The 17,787-nt window shown below is 29.8% G+C and overlaps 2 protein-coding genes and 2 long non-coding RNA genes across 9 annotated transcripts; 2 read left to right on the forward strand and 2 right to left on the reverse strand.

Moving 5' to 3' along the window:
- Nucleotides 1-20: 20 nt before the first annotated feature.
- LOC127061833 (uncharacterized) lies at nt 21-11,579 on the reverse strand. 5 transcript variants are annotated; one of them, XM_050989239.1, is made up of 9 exons: nt 11,440-11,579; nt 8,127-8,230; nt 6,337-6,788; nt 5,985-6,268; nt 4,763-5,914; nt 3,817-4,112; nt 2,961-3,366; nt 2,794-2,895; nt 21-2,706 (listed from the first exon to the last, which is right to left on the reverse strand). In XM_050989239.1, the coding sequence occupies exons 2-9, from the start codon at nt 8,221-8,223 to the stop codon at nt 2,367-2,369; spliced, it is 3,129 nt and encodes a 1,042-aa protein (XP_050845196.1). In that variant the 5' UTR covers nt 8,224-8,230; nt 11,440-11,579; the 3' UTR covers nt 21-2,366. The 5 variants fall into 5 exon arrangements, with proteins under 5 accessions (XP_050845196.1, XP_050845198.1, XP_050845199.1 ...); XM_050989241.1 differs by lacking the exon at nt 11,440-11,579 and adding an exon at nt 8,413-8,996 and having other exon boundaries at nt 4,763-5,908; XM_050989242.1 differs by lacking the exon at nt 11,440-11,579 and adding an exon at nt 8,413-8,996 and having other exon boundaries at nt 2,961-3,354.
- On the forward strand, nt 7,364-15,945 carry LOC127061838 (dysbindin protein homolog). Of its 2 annotated transcripts, none has more exons than XM_050989261.1 (6): nt 7,364-7,500; nt 14,523-14,754; nt 14,833-15,122; nt 15,233-15,388; nt 15,494-15,634; nt 15,771-15,945. In XM_050989261.1, the coding sequence occupies exons 2-6, from the start codon at nt 14,699-14,701 to the stop codon at nt 15,857-15,859; spliced, it is 732 nt and encodes a 243-aa protein (XP_050845218.1). In that variant the 5' UTR covers nt 7,364-7,500; nt 14,523-14,698; the 3' UTR covers nt 15,860-15,945. The 2 variants fall into 2 exon arrangements, with proteins under 2 accessions (XP_050845218.1, XP_050845217.1); XM_050989260.1 differs by lacking the exon at nt 7,364-7,500 and adding an exon at nt 14,215-14,324.
- On the reverse strand, nt 12,043-16,572 carry LOC127061840 (uncharacterized). Its single transcript, XR_007780968.1, has 2 exons — nt 16,460-16,572; nt 12,043-13,345 (listed from the first exon to the last, which is right to left on the reverse strand). It is a non-coding gene; the product is annotated as an uncharacterized LOC127061840 (long non-coding RNA).
- Nucleotides 16,573-16,631: 59 nt separating this feature from the next.
- On the forward strand, nt 16,632-17,652 carry LOC127061839 (uncharacterized). Its single transcript, XR_007780967.1, has 2 exons — nt 16,632-16,746; nt 17,104-17,652. It is a non-coding gene; the product is annotated as an uncharacterized LOC127061839 (long non-coding RNA).
- Nucleotides 17,653-17,787: the final 135 nt, after the last annotated feature.

Below are 17,787 nucleotides of genomic sequence, written 5' to 3' on the forward strand. Positions count from 1 at the left end.
AATAAATATGCAAGTTATAATTACTTATTAAAATTTGTTGTATATTTTTAGATTAAACAAGAAGGAAATTTTTGCAATGGCTGATTGCTCTCATATATATATATCTACTTCATCAAAATATTATATTGATCAGCTTTTTATTATTATACAAATATATACAACAATAATATTATCATTATTTTGAATCAGTTCTTACACTTTTTGTTTTGACAGTGTTATTATAATCTATATACGAACCGAATACATATGAGACGAATATATATATATATATATATTTATATTTATATATATATATAACATAAAAAATGATGAGAGATAATTATTTACAAATAACAATGTAATAACAGGAATGATAATAAATAATAATTGAGTGCTGTGTTATTTCGTTAACTATAATTAACAATGATTTAAATAGTGTTGGTAGGTATGTGTACATTTAATTTCGTGTACGTACCTACAAATAACTTTCTTTAATACGATTCCTGTATAAACAAACATATTAGCTAAATATGGATGTCCATTTTTACAAAATGTATCTATATACAATTCGTTTTCATAGTTTAAAATACAAAATATAAAACGAAAAAGAAAATAATTAAATTTGTTACATTTGTATAATTAATGTATAGTAACGCGCTATTTTAGTTTCATAACTTCTGAATTTCTTATTTTTAATTGGACGCAAGTAGTAAGATATATATATATTATATATATATATTTTTTTTTTATTTATATATATATATATAGATATATATATAACGAGAATGAATCATCGGTTAGAAGTTTTGAAATACGCTATCTTGTTAAATTAGCAGAAAATAGTCTGCCTTTAGGTACATTAGCAACTTTGTGCATTTTGCATTCATACATGCAAATTGCTGTAAATATAAAAACTTTTCAATTACATTGAAAAAGCGCGCGAGAGTAAATGTCCAAATAAAAATAATATATAATGTGTTTTCAATTTATTATATTTTTGTTCAATATTTATGAAAATAGATCGCTTTTCTTTAACTTCGAGCAAAAATTTAATTGTATATAATAATAAATTCTTTTAATAACATAATATATGTGATATATATACTGTTAATTAGGACTATACTACATAATATAAAATTATTTACTAGTGTGCTATGTTAAAATTATACTATCTATAGATTTGACATATAGGCAATGTATCTATTTTTTATTAAAGAATAATCGTAAAATGTGTTATTTTAATCGCAAACTTTTAATAAAACTAAAAATATTTATATTTATACATTAATTACAATTGTTTTAGAGGATATGTCTTTAAAATTGAACTTACATATTGGATATACTAAAACATATATTATTTTAACAAAGCACACTTTATATTCAAATCAATACTGATTTTCAACACCATCAAGTTGCATGAATGTAAGTGCTGTAAAGCACCATTTGTTTGTAATCTGAATTTTACATCAATATATTTATTAACTCAAATTACTAGTAACCTAAATTCTTTACGCTCGACTATCATCTGTTTAACAAATAGATTCTCTTACATCTTGTCCAATTTATCGTCATTTTATTATATTATATTGTCAATATTGAAATAAAAATTTTAAATAATACTATATAGAAAATAATGCATTTGTGTGAATTTCCATTTAAATTTGCAATATATTGAAAATGATTTTAATAGAATTCACTTTTTAATATTGCTTATAATAATGGAAAATGTGCGAGCACAAAGAGTTATAAATATTTTCAATATTTATCAGTGCACCTTCTTATGAGAAAAATGTTCTATGTGAAAATGCCTTTTAATAAATTCTACTTAATTCTCTCGTTTTCAAAAAAATATATTACATTAATGAATTGCACATGAAATACACCATTTGCTAAAAATTCTGTTATATTAGTGCAGAATATGTAAATATATAGTACATACTTTATTTTTATTGATTGTATTTTTCTCGGATTATTCAAAGTTATTATAAACATATTGAAAAGTTTTCCTAATCTTTAGGGTTTAAGAATACTGTATTGCTCTAGAATTATACTGATTAAAAGTAAAGTTATACTTTTGAGAAGTAAACTGACAATTCTGAAAATCTTTATCCTCTCAAAAATAAACAAATGATGAAAAAATATTGTCCATTTAATTGCATCAGTGTTCAGATTTATATGAATAAATCTAAATCATGAAATGTATATTTCTAAAGGAAAAATTAAAATTAATAAAAATAGAACGAAGAATCCGAACGATAATAAGTCATGGAAAGAAACAATATAATATATGAATTTACCCAAGTAGAAAAATAATGATTGTGAAAAACTTGAAAAAAATAAAAATAGAAGATCGTGCATAGTATGATCACCAAAGAACCTCTTCCTAGTTACCTATTAGACAAATGTTTTAGAGGACCAAGGCTCAGTATCGATGTAGCACCAAGTGCGCCTAAATTACATGTATTAGGATTTCTTGCACCATCTATAGTTATTATTGGTAAACCAAAATAACCTCCAGTTTGAGCACTTAATTGCGATAATGGTATATAACTTTGAATACCTAAATTCGATAAACGATTCAAAACGTGTGGAGATTTTAAATCTACGACTGGTATAGCCAATTCTATACCTCCATTTTGTGGCATAGTATCAACTTCTTTATGATAAGTTTGTTTGTGCGTAACTAATGCTTGAGCTGTTGGATATTGAGCAGAACACAAATTACACCTTAAAAAAATACAAATATTTTTGTTAATATCTATAATATATCTCATATATATATATATAATTATTATAAAAAGTAATAGAGCTTACTTGTGAAGAAGTTTATTTGTTGCTCTGTGTGTTGCCATATGCTGTGTTAGCATGTCTTGATTTTGGAAACTTTTGTCACACATTTGACAGGTAAGTAATGTTCTGAAATAAGCATATAAATGTCAACAAATTAATGTGTGTGTGTGTGTGTGTGTGTATATCCATACCTTGGAGGCCTTCCTCGTCGTACAACTGGCACTTGAGGTGGATTATCTTGAGTTAAATCAACAGTAGGAGGTCTAGGTGGCCGTTCTACATCACTTATTGGTGATTTGTTTTGTTTATTTTGAGGAACAGCAAACTGTCCTTGTTCTTGCTGCTTTCTTTGCGAGGTTGCTGGTATAATAGAAATAGCTGAATTTAAATTAAGAGATGGGACATTTAAAGACTGCTGAGTAGAAGTAGGCCTTTGTTGTTGTACTGGTGATTGCTGTTTATTTTGTTCACTTGTTTTACTTTTATTTGCGGCTGGTGTAACTGTAATACCTCTAGCTGCTAATACATTTGCTACGGCCTTTGCATCAGACTTCTTACCAGGATTTGATGTATTTTGAAGTTGAGCTGGGGCAGAACCTTTTGATTAGCAAGATATTTCTATATTTTTGAAATATACCTCTTCTATATTTAATATTAACATTAGATAAATAGAAATATAGCAAAACGTACAGTATTTTAATATCAATATACAAAAAAAATTTTTTAGATTAATGAAATATAACAATAACTGAACAAGAAAATGAAAAGTAAAAAATAAAGTAAAAAGTTATTATTCAGAAGAGGCACTTCAATCAAATGAATCAACATAAAATATTGGAAAAGAAATTCATATAACATTGATTAAATGATAAAAGTATGAAAAAATAATTGCTCAAGCATCATAAAATATAACTACTTAATAAGAATACTATTAACACCCTTCAATAATAATAATATTATATGAGAAAAATATATAACATAATTTAAATAACGTTAATAATATTCTTCGTAATATTTACATTATTATAACAATTATTTACAACTTACCAGGTTGTCTAACACTAAGGGTTATTGAATCTGTAAGATGTATTGTTGAGTCATTTCTATTTGCTTGCTGAGTTGTAGCTCCTTGAACATTTTGTATTACAGGTAGTCCATCATTTCTTTTCTGTTGTGCAATAACATGACAATCTGCATCTTCATTTCTATCTGGCATTAAAACATCCATTCTTCTTTGTTTTAAGACAGAATTATTTTGTTGTTGCTGTACTTGCATTGCTTGCTGCATTGGTCTTTTTAAACGTTGACGAGGAACTGTACCACTTTGAGGTATACGTGGTGTCCTAATAAAATTCACAGATAAATATTAATTACTATAATTTGATATATATATATATATATATATATATATATATTTATATATTTATATATAGTCAGGGGTTATTTACAGTGATAGGTTCTCGATTATTACGTTTTAGCGAAAGTTTGCGATCTCGATAGACAAATTTTACGGAACTTTAATTTTTGAAGATCAAGGTAATTTGAAGTTCATATTATTATACATATCTAAACATATTTTTCTATCAATTACGATGCAATAAAAAAAATATATATGTAGTAGTATACAAGTAAACATCCATGACGAATGATCGCCTTGAAAACTCCGAAAAAATGACTTTGGAAAAAAATTCTTACCAGATATTGGTCTCTTGATATTATTCACGTTATATAAAAAATATTTTTTGCATCATCACAAATCAAAGATACTGAAATATTTAAGCCTCATTTAAATGGACCATCTTGTGTATATGTTTATTATATATATACTCTAATTCCTTAAGGAAGAAATTGTCATGCCCTTCCTAAGGAATTAACCTTTAGAATGACTAAATTTATAAAGATCTGTATATATACATGTATAAATTATACGCATCTATCTGTTTAATCAAATAAACACTTGAAAGATTATTTACATAACAAGCTTGTGTATTACCTAGTATTTTGTGCAACCGACGGATATCGTCCGCGTGACATTTGTTGAGAAAGTTGAGGATGCATTTGTGGAGGAGCAGTCATCTGTGGATATGGACCAGGTCCATATTGTGGATATAGATGAGATATATGAGAAGGGTAATGCATGCCCTGTGGACCAGGAACTCTATATAATGGTGGTCGTCCTGGTGGTTGTACAAAGTAATTTGGTCCAGGTATCATGGTATTAGCTCCTGGTGGAAGACTTGGAGGTAACTGTGTTTGTGGAAGAGGCATACGTTGCACTTGTTGAGCTAGTTGCTGTACAGGTGCTGGCAATTGTTCAAAATTAACTGGTGGTATTATTTGTTGACCTGTATTGGTTGTAGTATTATATGTTGGAGAATTTGTTTGATGAGGAGATGTCAATGGAGAATTTCTACTAAGTTGCGATGGAGATTCCATAGACGGAGCATGTGGCGAATGTGTATTCAATTGTGGAGATGCTTGACGTAAATGTGGTGAATTTTGATTTAAATGCGGAGAATTCGTATTTAAATGTGGCGACAATTGACTAACATTTGGAGAAAGTGAGGTTCCATGTACTTGAGACTTATGCATTGAAACTTCTACTGGCGAATGGAAAATAAGGTTGGCACAATCTGGAATATTGCACTGATAATGACCAACTTTACTTCTATGCTCATCAAGATGTGTTATATCCTTAAACTTTTCATTGCAAACACGACACGTGTTAACAGTTTCTGCTAATTTCTCTAGAGAAACATATTCAGTTTCAACAGGTGGTAAGTTACTTGATATTGATTCACTTTGATTGCGTCTTTGGTGCTCAATTAAAAAGTTTTGCAAAAGTGAACTAGAATTTTCAATATTGTTTTCATTTGGATTTTCTTCATGTTCCTCATTCTCTTTTAGATTAACTTTATCTTTATGAGTTAAATCAGTAGACAATTGATTCCAATTAAATCCAGTTGCTGTCTCTGTAGACTGTTTTGGATCATCTTCAGATACAGAATGATTAGAAAATGTGGAAGACTTAGAAATAATGCTTATGGCTGGATTTTCTTCAAGATCATGTATCATATCTACTTCATTTGCCGTATCATTATCTTCGTCAACAGAAGAATTAATTAACTGATTCATAGATCTAGAACTGAAAATATATTTTTATATGTATAAGAAATATATTAACTAATTAATAAGTGTACATAATCATAAATCACCTTGACTGTTCTCCCAACTTCTTCAAATTTTCTATAGTTTCTCTGCATGTTGCTTCTAAAGCATCCGATTCTTCATGATCCTCTGTTTCCGAAAGCCTTTTATCTGAATTATCATAATGATCCGTCCCGTGTAAATCATCAACGTTTTGATCTTCCTTTTCAGATGGATTTGCCATATCACTCCCTACTCCAGAATCACCTTCATTGATGTCTAAGGATGGTCTTTCGTTTTCTTCCAAAGGATTATCATGATCAGATTCAAATTTGGCGTTCTCATAATCATCCTATAAAAAATCGAAATATAATTTAGACAGTCTAACGACTTAAATAATTGTAATCTATAAAAACATACCTGTTGATCTACCATCACGTTTTCGAATGTTTGTTCAATTGAATTATCTGTTTCTTCTGTATCTGTCTGTTCATTTTTACCTTCCGCACCTGCCACGTCTTCTTTAGAGTAATTACTTATTTCCAAACTATGATTAGTACTAACTACAATAAAATCTTCAGACACCGATGATTTCTTAAGTGTTAATTTAAGGGGGTCAGTATATGTTGTTTTCTTAAGTTTTAATTTAAGAGATTGACTCTTTTCTGTACTTAAACAATACGTATCGCTGTGTTTTCTCTTCAATGGCTTTAAATCAGAAACTCTCTTAAGTACTACACGAGCTCTTCCTAAATGAGTGAAAATATGCGTTCGTAATTGTTTTTTCGTTGTAAATTGTTCTTCACAAATTTCGCAATGAAATGGTTGACTGGATAAATTATACGATGGAGTTTGTTTATCTATTTGTTCACCTGTAACAATAGATACAATTTATTTCCCAATTAAAATAAATATCATATATGATATTAAAAGAAAAAATTATTAAAAAAAGAAAAAACCGACATTTTATATTTATTAAGATATTTATAAATAAAATAAAAATAAGAAAATATTTCTTCGTTGATACTACAACAAAATACCTAACACAATTTGCCGCGCTTTCGCGTCTTATCAAATTGATTACACCAATGTCACCAACGTTTTACATCCATGCAGATGATTCGTTGATCGTATTGAGCATACGATTCTCGTTTATCGATACCCACTAGCCGTTCAAAATTGCAACGCTGTCCTATTACATAAATTGACGCTATGTAAACAATAGACGCAATTTATATTTATAAAAACGCGCGATAATACCAATACGAAAAATGGCTTCTTATAGTATATATGAACCGTTTAAGACCAAAGTTGATTTTCGTTTTGCCATGAAATGAAAATGGAACAAATCGATATCATTTATAGAACGAATCCTATTGGTTCGTTTATCCGAAATACGAATTTCCCGCCACAATTACTTTCGAATTAACGTGATCTTAAACATAGGGCTTGTCGATCTGTCGAGTGAACGATTGTCGTATATGTAAAATATTTGTTTATTTGTTTTTCATAAAAAAATAACACGATCAAACGATAAAAAAAAATCATCGAGATACAACGTGAACTAACATAAAATAAGGAAAGGTAAGAACACATATTTCTAATTTATTTCTAATATAAATCATGAACTGAATATATAATGACATATTTTACTATAATAGTATGTATATACATATATGTTTTATGTAAAGCAAACTTCCTGATTAATTAAGCAGTAGAAAGCAAATAGTGAAGCATATTCATAATAGCTAAAGCTACGACTATCAATTAAAAATAAATTCATTATTAAATTAAATGTTTAATTAAATTTATACAATATGTAAATTACTTCAAAATAAGAACTGACAAATCATTTTCTGAAGAAATTATTCGGTCTCGTGTATATAAATTTGTTAGAAATGAGTGAATTAAAAAAAAATGTCGAGTGATGGTATAGCCAAAAGATCAGAAAAATCTAATTAAAAAGGAAAAAAGAAGAGAGTTAAATAAATAGAAATTAAACGAGTTTTCAATAAACAGGATATTTTAATAGATTTATATACTTTTGATTAGATATTATATATCTTTTAACAGAAAGGAAAAAATACTTCCGTATAAAGGTACATGTACTCGACATCTTTTCAGAATGCTTGTAGATGGTATGTATTCGTGTAATTTGTTTACAGAAACGTATAATGTTTTTTTATTATTCTTAGCGAATGATCACATACCAAATGTCTGTAGCAAATCCACGTCACTATCCTGATAAATTGTACCCTTCGTGGACAATCCAAATTCTTTAATATCGTTATCTAATGGATCATTCATTTCCAATCTGCAAATAGTAGTACAAATTTTGTATTAAATATTATCAATTTATTAGTTGCATTTATAACAAGAGTTGATAAATTTGGAAACGTATCACATGTAATAATAATTACATAAATATGATAACACTCTTTTGCTTCTTTTCCTTTTTATTACACTAAAAGATATATGTATAAATAGAGTACTTACAGGCATTGTTGCCAACAATGAAAATTTTCATAAAGTTATCAACATAAGTTCATGTTGTTGAAACTCGTCTGCGAAGACTATTGTACATCGTACAATAACAAAACGAAACATTCAAAGAACCGGCTTGTATTCACCGAATGTTTCGAACCTCAAGTATAAGAATAATTATAACCTTTGTCGTTGATGATCACATAAGATAATTCATAACACAATAATGACAGTTACTCGATATTTAAAAGGCCATACAAAAAAATTAGATCATTCATCGATGTAATGAATTTGTAACAAATATTCATGAAAAAATGGGACCAATTAAATACGCGCGCTGGACAAATTTCCAACGTGCGTCAAAATGACTACGCGCCAAATTTATTCGATCTTTTCTCGTTTTCTTTTCTTTTCGTTCTTCACCGCACGATGGTCTCTGGTCTTTTTTCTATTTCTTTTTTTTTTCACGTCGATCAACAAAAGAAAAAGATCCGAAAACAACGATATAAACAAACGATGCGATGAAGATTTGTTATCATTTGGAGGATAGTAAGGCCCTCTTAAGTTCTTGCATATGATCAAACATGGCTGACAGTGTTAAAACATGATCACAGCGTTTTCCTCTAAATGATACATTGACGCGGCGACCGTTCAACGATGGTGGAATCGACGCATCGACTGCCACCGGACGCCTGTCGCGTATCCTATCTCAACTTTATTATTAGTACGTGTTATATTGAGCCGCCAATATGGCGGCGCCACCACGATGAAACCGCGCGACAGGATAATCAACTCAGTGTGAATTCGTGCCGAACTGTTGAAGCGCGTTCTCAACGTCGAGTTCAGAGTGTTCAGATGCGTTGTATTTTGTAAGGACGCGCGCGCGCGCGCGAGCAAGCGAGCATGGAGCAGCGTGCGCCGTTCGCGGCAAACGGCGGGCTTCTCTCCCCACTCCGGAACGCTTGCGGTTTCCCTCCTTTACTCGTCTCTTCGCCCCTCGCTCACTCTTTATAGGAATAACGCTCGTTCCGCCTGCCTCCCCACTCCCCCATCTCGCTTAACTTTTCCCCCACCAGCTCTGGTACTGCGTTCCTTTATCAGCATTTCGAGGGTTCATTCTCGACGGCGTACTTGTATAGTTACGCGCGCGCATGCGTACATTCTCATGTAAACCCTTTGCATGAAACTCCAAACAAGTATAAAGGGAGAGCAGTGGGATGAATACGACTGTAAAGACTCGCTTCGTCGGAGGAAAGAAGAAAGCGAGAGAGAGAGAGAGAGAGAGAGGAAGGGAGAAAGGGAGAGAGAGAGAGAGAGAGAGAGAGAGAGAGAGAGAGTGAGAATAATAGCGACAGCGAATGAAAGAGAGAGAGAGAGAGAGAGATGGAAAACAGCTCGAATTGAAATTAAGTCAACCTAATGTGCATCCAGAAGCTGGGTGGGGAACCAATGATGCAACATTAACGCAGGCGTACCTCCGACGTTGCTGGATAATCTCTTTTTCTCTTTTTCTCTTTTTCTCTTTCTCTCTTTCTCTTTCTCTCTCTCTCTCTCTCTCTCTCTCTCTCTCTCTCTCTCTCTCTCTCTCTCTCTCTCTCTCTCACTTTTTCATTCCCTTTTTCTTTTCTTCTCTCGCTTATTCTTACCCTCTTTTCTTTCGAACATTTCTTACCATCTTGTATTTGTACGAATTCCCCTCCCTCCCTACCACCCTCCCCCATACCTCGATAATCTCTCTTTCCATTCACAATTGTCCAGCTAAATCCTCAACCAAGCAAGCTCGCTGCTACCAATTGCTATTTGCTACCACCTGTCTGCGTCATTCATTCGTAAAGCGAAACAATTGCGAGTTCTGACAGCATTTACGCAACTATGATTTGTGATATGCAATTTTCTTGTTTTCGTTATTACAACGTAACAACAACGAACGTTAAAATTATAAATTTAAATTGGTTGATTGATTATAACTGTAATGTTAATCGTTCTATACATTTACATATGTATATATATATATATGTATATATATATATGTATTCATTGTATACACGAATTTTTAACGATATAGATATGAGCAGCTTTGAGTGCTATTTCTATCGATATTTGGAATAACAAATATATATGATAAAAAAGAACTATATATATATGTATATATGTATGTATGTATGTATATATACACAAATATGCACGCGCACACACACATACAGGCATATTAGGGGGTGTGTCCTTTCAACATTAACATAATCAAGAAAACCTTTAGGGAATGTTAGGCGCGTATTTGTGCCTCAAAGAACCAGTTTTATCTTGAAAGCACGCAAGCAAGGCGTGGTCGTTAATGGTTGGAGGTCGTCGAGGACGAATATAGTAGGGGAACTCAACGGAACATGTCGAAAACGGCCGAATGTGCCGTTTCTCTATTGATCGTAAAGCGTGATAGTGTGTGGTGTTCAGGGACATTTGTGCAAACACGTGCGCGCATGCACATTCACACAAATATGCACAGACGTATATACAAACATAGACATATACGTACGTAAGCACACGCACATTTGAAAAGCACTTTGTGTTTGAATGATAAAAGATCGTAATCTTTTCGAATTAGCTTTGAAAGTTATAAATAAATTAATATTGTTACAACAATGTCGTGAGACATCATATAATAAAAAAAATTGTCAAGGTTACATTTTTCAAACTTAACGATGCTATATTGTTTCACAATCTCTATCATTTATAACGATTACTATGCACAAGCTGACGTAAAACGTAACAGTTAAACTCGTAAAATGAATAATAAATAATAATACGTTCTCTACAAATGGATCAATACTTCTGAAAAGAGCTTCGCGCGTTGCATTTCGTGTTTCTCCGCTTCTCTAATAAATAAAGCTCGGATATGCAATTAGATGATTAAATATATATATGCACGTGCAGACACAATACACATACACACACACGTATATATATATGTATATATATATATATATCTATATACTGGTTGGCATTTTCATTGCAGGTATACTTGACTATCGATCCTATCCCTACCCGTCGTTTTTCGTCCTTTGATTGTAGCAGCATCAGCAGTAGCAGCAGCAGCAGCAGCATCAGCATTAGTATCAGCATCAGCATCAGTATCAGCATCAGTAGCAGGTTTTGTACTAGTATGCGCAAAGAGATGATCTCTATGACGAGAGACAGGTAGTGGAAAGGGAGAATAGAATTACCACGATATAGTAGTATGATATATAACCAGAATAAGGGGAGAAAGGGGAAGAGAAGAGACGCCGTGATAAGTACATTGACCCACAATGCTCGACTGCTCCTCCCACAAACTTCTCGTTCTGTCGACGAGTTGCGCAGAACTTTTCCAGCTTTAATTCCCTTCCGTTGAGTTTTGCTCAAGTTACTTTCTCTCTCTCTCTCTCTCTCTCTCTCTCTCTCTCTCTCTTTCTTTCTCTCTCTTTCTCTCTTACTGAATATTTACTTAGGAGTGAAACCTTTCTGTAGAAAATTTCACTTCTACAGCAGATTCAATACAATTATCCTCTATTACGCTATTATTCGTATCGCAAAGAATTTACAGTCACTATGATATTTTGCTATTTATACAAAAGTGCTGTCTCTCTCTCTCCTCCCTCCCTCCCTCCCTCTCTCTCTCTCTCTCTCTCTCTCTCTCTCTCTCTCTCTCTTGCGTACACAGACACGTGCGCGCGCGCGCGTATGGTAAAGTTGCGTATTAACATTGGTATAGTAATTAATATCGAACAATTTCGTACCCGTAGTTAGGGCAATAAATTTAATATTTATGTTTTCCAAATATTCTAACTTTAAAATAGTGATTCTCTCTCTCTCTCTCTCTCTCTCTCTCTCTCTCTCTCTCTCTCTCTCTCTCTCTCTCTATCTCTGTCTCTGTCTCTGTTTCTCTCTCTCTCTTTCAGTATTAACAGCAACGCTTCTGAAAATAAAAAAAAATGTACACGAAGTAGACTGTAGTATAGTACTGCTAACTTGCTTAAATCGCTACCATACATTCCATTTATTTTCGGTGATATAGAGTGCCACGCCCTACTCCCTTCCAACTATTTCCCTTTTGATTCTACCTACTGACTCTCTCTCTTTCTCTTTTTCTCTCTCTCTTCCAATTCTCTCCCAATTCCTCCTCCCTATTCCCCACTCTGTCACTTTCTCTCTCTCTCTTTCTCGTATCTACCGCCTAGATTCATAAAAATCTACCTACGGCGAAATTCATATGTACAGCTCTGCAACTCCCAACCATTCCACTACTACCAATCGCCATCTCCCTTTTTCACAGCTTCCCATCTTCTGATTCTACAGTTGAATAAGTATTGATGCTTTATTTTACATAGATCGAATCTATACGTTTTGCGTATAATGTGCGCGCGCACATTCTATATATATGTATATATATATATATATATTATATATATAATATCTATATATTCACAAAGTTGCATCATTGCTAAAGATTTATTCAGATTTTATCTTAAAAGAATTCATGAATATTCTGTCTTTCGATTTCGTTTTCTTTTCTTTTTTTTCTTTTTTTACTGTCTAAATGAAAAAGAATACATTTTCGTTAACAATAATAGTAATAAAAATAAAACTCTTCCTTTTATTTGTGTGTGCGTGTGTGTGTTATTTTCTGTTCTAACCTTACATTCTTCTTTGAAGCAAAAAATGTTACATCATTTAATAAGGAAACGAAAGTTTCTTTAATAAAACTATAAAAAAGAGATATGTATTTCAACATACATATGTATTTACATCTGCATCATCATTATTTCCGTCGTACTGCGCAGGTAATCTGTGATTTGACCTCGTTTGTTGACCTCACTGGTTGCTAGGCTCCATTCCTTCTGGCCGGATTAAGCCTTAGCGACGTTGCCAAATTGCTTAACACACAGAGCAACATGATTCGTGTTGAGAATTCCTGTTGCGAGAGACACAGAAATAGTCGCTTTAATTGGTGAACGGCTTTATAGTTGTCGCGTCATTACTTATTTTACTTGTCTATCCTTCTCATATATTCAACTTCAAGATTAAATGCTTTAGATTTGAACTATCGATCAGATAGTTAATTAATATTTATGAGCACAAATATATATGTATATATATACGTATTTATACACGAATATATATATGCGTGTATGTGTGTGTGGTGTGTGTATATATACATATTTAGTTTTCTTTATGATTATTATATTGTATTGTTATTTCTGATATATAAAACAGATCTTTGCGATTTGACCTCTCGTCTATTTTTTTACTTGACTCGATAACCTTTAACAAATGATGTAATTTTGACGTATAAATGTTGATTTAATAAAATTTAAAAATTCAAAAATCGAATAAAACATTGTAAACATTGTGGAAAAATTAGAAACAAGATAATATGATTATGTTAAATATAATAGTATATACATACACACATACGTACAATGTTGCTGTATAACATAATTAATTTTGTATTTACTTCGTAGGTTTTTTTTTACTTATGTTTATTTATATCTTTTTGCAATGCAAAAATATTCTCCTTTGTCATAATATATTAATCATGATGTAGTAATGCTTGCATATTTACAAGATCGCGTTATCATGATTTCAATGCCGCATTTAATATAGAATAGAAAGTAGTCATTATAATTAATAGGACTCTTTTATTATTTAGTTTAATAATAAATGAATAACTGATGTGATATTCGATTGTAAAACAGCGTTGCCAATCTATACAAAGAAAACTGTTGTTAACCGTGCATTTTCTTTTTTTCTTTTTTATTAGGTTAAACTAATGACATGCTGACTCAAGTTGGTCAAAGTCCAACGGAAATTCAATAAATGCAATAATACAGTTATTTTAACTTACATATAAATGCGTTTTATTGATATTAGCAATGATTTTATATTTCTGGGTTAGTTTATTAGTTTCAAATATTTCTAGAGAACTGTGTAAAAAGTACTGTTATTATGACAATTTATAATATTGTGCTAAATAATAATAATAATAATAATAATAATAATAATAATAATAATAATAATAATAGTAATAATAAATATTAAATTCTTAATAATTACAAGATTTAATATAAATATAAACTTATTTGTTTCAGTTCATATCAAGCCATAGTTCATAAAATGTTTTGATAAGAAAATTTGTACATTACTTTATGTGTCAAGGCTTGATTATTTTATGCCTATTATACTTTAGAAGACTATAAAATAATTAAAACTATAATTAATTTGCTAATTTTATCTTATATAAGAAGTAAATGCATTTGACGAAAATATGTTTGGATCTTTGCGTAACAAATTCCAGACAGTACAAGAAGGTTTATCTGCTAGGTAATAACGATTTACATATTATCATTGATATATCTGCAATTGTAGAAATAATTCTATAAAATATTCGTTTTGTTGCAGTATACGAGGTTTAACAGTAGTAGAAAATCCTAAACAGAAAAAAACTGTTAGATCAAGAAATGTTAATTATGACGCAGGTGCAGATGTTTTACATCATTTTCAGTTACAATGGAACGAATTACATGAATTGGCGGAAATAAATGCAGCTAAAGCTCAAGAAGTTGATACTCTTATAACTAACATTTATGGCAAATTGGAATACGAATGGAATAATATAACATGTTTAAACAACACTTTAGCTATAATTCCACAAATAAATAATGGAATACAAAATCTCATGGATCAAATAGGTATCTTTCATAATTGTTTAATATTGTCATAAATAAAGATTGTATTTCTTCTACAAAGAAACATTTCAACAATGAAATATAGCATAAACAAAAAATCAATATTATCATAGGAACACTGGAAGAAATGTTTGAAGAAGTTGAAGGAGCTTTGTATAAATTAGAAGATCTTAATGAAATGATAGATTTACAAAGCAGACAACTGGATCACAGATTTCAGTTGGCTTTATATAAAGAGAAAAGATTATCAGAAATCAATTCTGTAAAAGGTATATTGAGTACTAAACTATTAACAAAAAACTTAACAAATTAATCTCTTAACATTTTAACAAAATTAATTAATATTATTTAATATATATATATATTTTTTTTAGCAAAATTAGCAAATGAACATATTGACAGAGTATCAAAGCATGAACAGAAGCAACAAGTAATGTTAAAGGAACGACAAGAAACTTTTGATGAAGTTTTTAAAGGAGAATTAGAAGCTTATAAAGCAACAGGATATATACCTAGTATGTGTTATTTTTTATATTTACATATTTATTAAATTAATGAAAATAAAATATGTGTGATAGACGTAGAACACTTCATGATGTAGTGAAAATATTTATATATACATACGTATATATATATGCATTTTTATTCCAGAAATACCAACAACTAAAGAAGGTCCATCTTTGGATGAAATAGTATTGGATGTAGATTCCCAAATGTTTGATGAATTCTTAGAGAATTGAAAATTTATTAAGATCTTATCATTTTAGATACTTTTTCTTTTCCATTCTATTCTCTTTTTCCATTTAATTAAATGCATTATATTATTTATTTGTCTTATTAATTATTATATTATTTATTTTTTTTTTAAAAGATTTGTTTTTATTATTATTATTATTATTATTATTATTATTATTATTATTATATCTACATATATATCTGCAGTAATATGTATATGTGGCAATTAAATTGACTGTGACATTGCATTATATTAAAAATAAAAATTAAAAAAAAAATAATAATAAAACGATATTAAATTAGTTCACAGTCAATATTATATACAAATAGATAATATACGAATATATAAATATGTGCAGAAATATATATAAAATATATATAAAGATGTGATATAATAAACAACTCAAAATTTATTTTACTATACTATGTAATAAAGCATGTATAATATTAAAACAATAATATTTTATAAATATATATTATATCGAAAAAACGTATTTACGAGAAAAATAATCATACCAAATATATCTTAATAATTTGTTAAAAGAGATATATTAAATTTAACTTGTGAATAATCTTATAATTTGAGGAAATACAACAAGCGTTACCTGTATATACTTCTATGAACTTATATATCTTTGAACCGTCGATAATATTTGTATTTTCGGTAAGAGTCGTATTACGTATTATGATACAAACGTTCTACAGTAATATTTACTGTAGTTGCGTACAAGCAACTCCAGATGGCGCTACTGTCGCATATATATATATGTGGTAATCTCGGGATATATCATGATACTGTGTGAACATCTCATCCTGGTAGGACGTACTGAGAAGTTTAAACGAAGTCGTTCAGATATTTTTATAAAATATAAATAAATTAAGATAAACACAGGTATGTAAAATTGAAATATTTTTATATATAACTTAAATTTCTTTTTCTTTAAACCGAAATTTTATTAAATACAAACAAACAATGATAAATCAGTGTTTATTCGTTTACAAATTTAATTATGCAGTTCGTAAAAAGATTCAAAATTTTATTTGTTTTCTTGATATTAGTGAATATCTCGTTATAAATAATAAATATATGTATATACGTTTTGATAAATTAAATAATAAATACTTGAAAAAAAGAAAGTTTGTTTAATTGAGATTACTTGAGGTTATGTTAATTGATGAAAATACATCAATATATATATATATATATATACCAAATTATACGCTTTATGGTTAACATTTCTAATTTTAGATTCTAAATCAATATAAAATATGTTGAACCGCACGAAAAGAAAGGAGTATTATTATGATAAATTACACAGAGGTTTTGTTAATATATGTATGGCGGCAACAGTATTAACTGGAACACTTGTGTTATATTCAACGTATCTTTATTTCACACGTACTGTACCAGAAAATAAATTGAAGTTACAAGAAAAAGAAAAAGAGCTTTTAAGGGAAGGAATGGACTTAGAAGATACTGTATCTACGTAATATTAAAATATGATTAAAATGTAGACAATCAAGGAAAGTGTTACTTTTATAGTTTAGGCACCGTCCACTTAAAATCCTCTTTTTTCTGTAGAAATAAAAAGTAGGATATAAAGTATATTTGTTATCGTTGAAACATTTGTAAAACTAAAGAATTTTTAGATAGCTTGTAGATTAGTGCCATATATTTTCCAAGTATTTAAACAAAGGCATAAATTTGATATTATTTGTACCAATTTCATGCAATAATAATTTTTAAAAGTATACTTCATGATGTAATCTAATGATAATAAAATGATTGAAACTTTAACTCTAAGATTGAAATGTATAAATCCTAAAATATTTATTTATATGTATATATAAAAAATTGAATAAAAAGATATATACATATATTTTCATAAAAATATTTTTATCTACACTGCATATAGTGTTAATTAGAATTTTT

The sequence above is a fragment of the Vespula vulgaris genome, chromosome 2 (assembly GCF_905475345.1).
Source record: "Vespula vulgaris chromosome 2, iyVesVulg1.1, whole genome shotgun sequence".
Taxonomy (NCBI): Eukaryota; Metazoa; Arthropoda; class Insecta; order Hymenoptera; family Vespidae; genus Vespula; species Vespula vulgaris.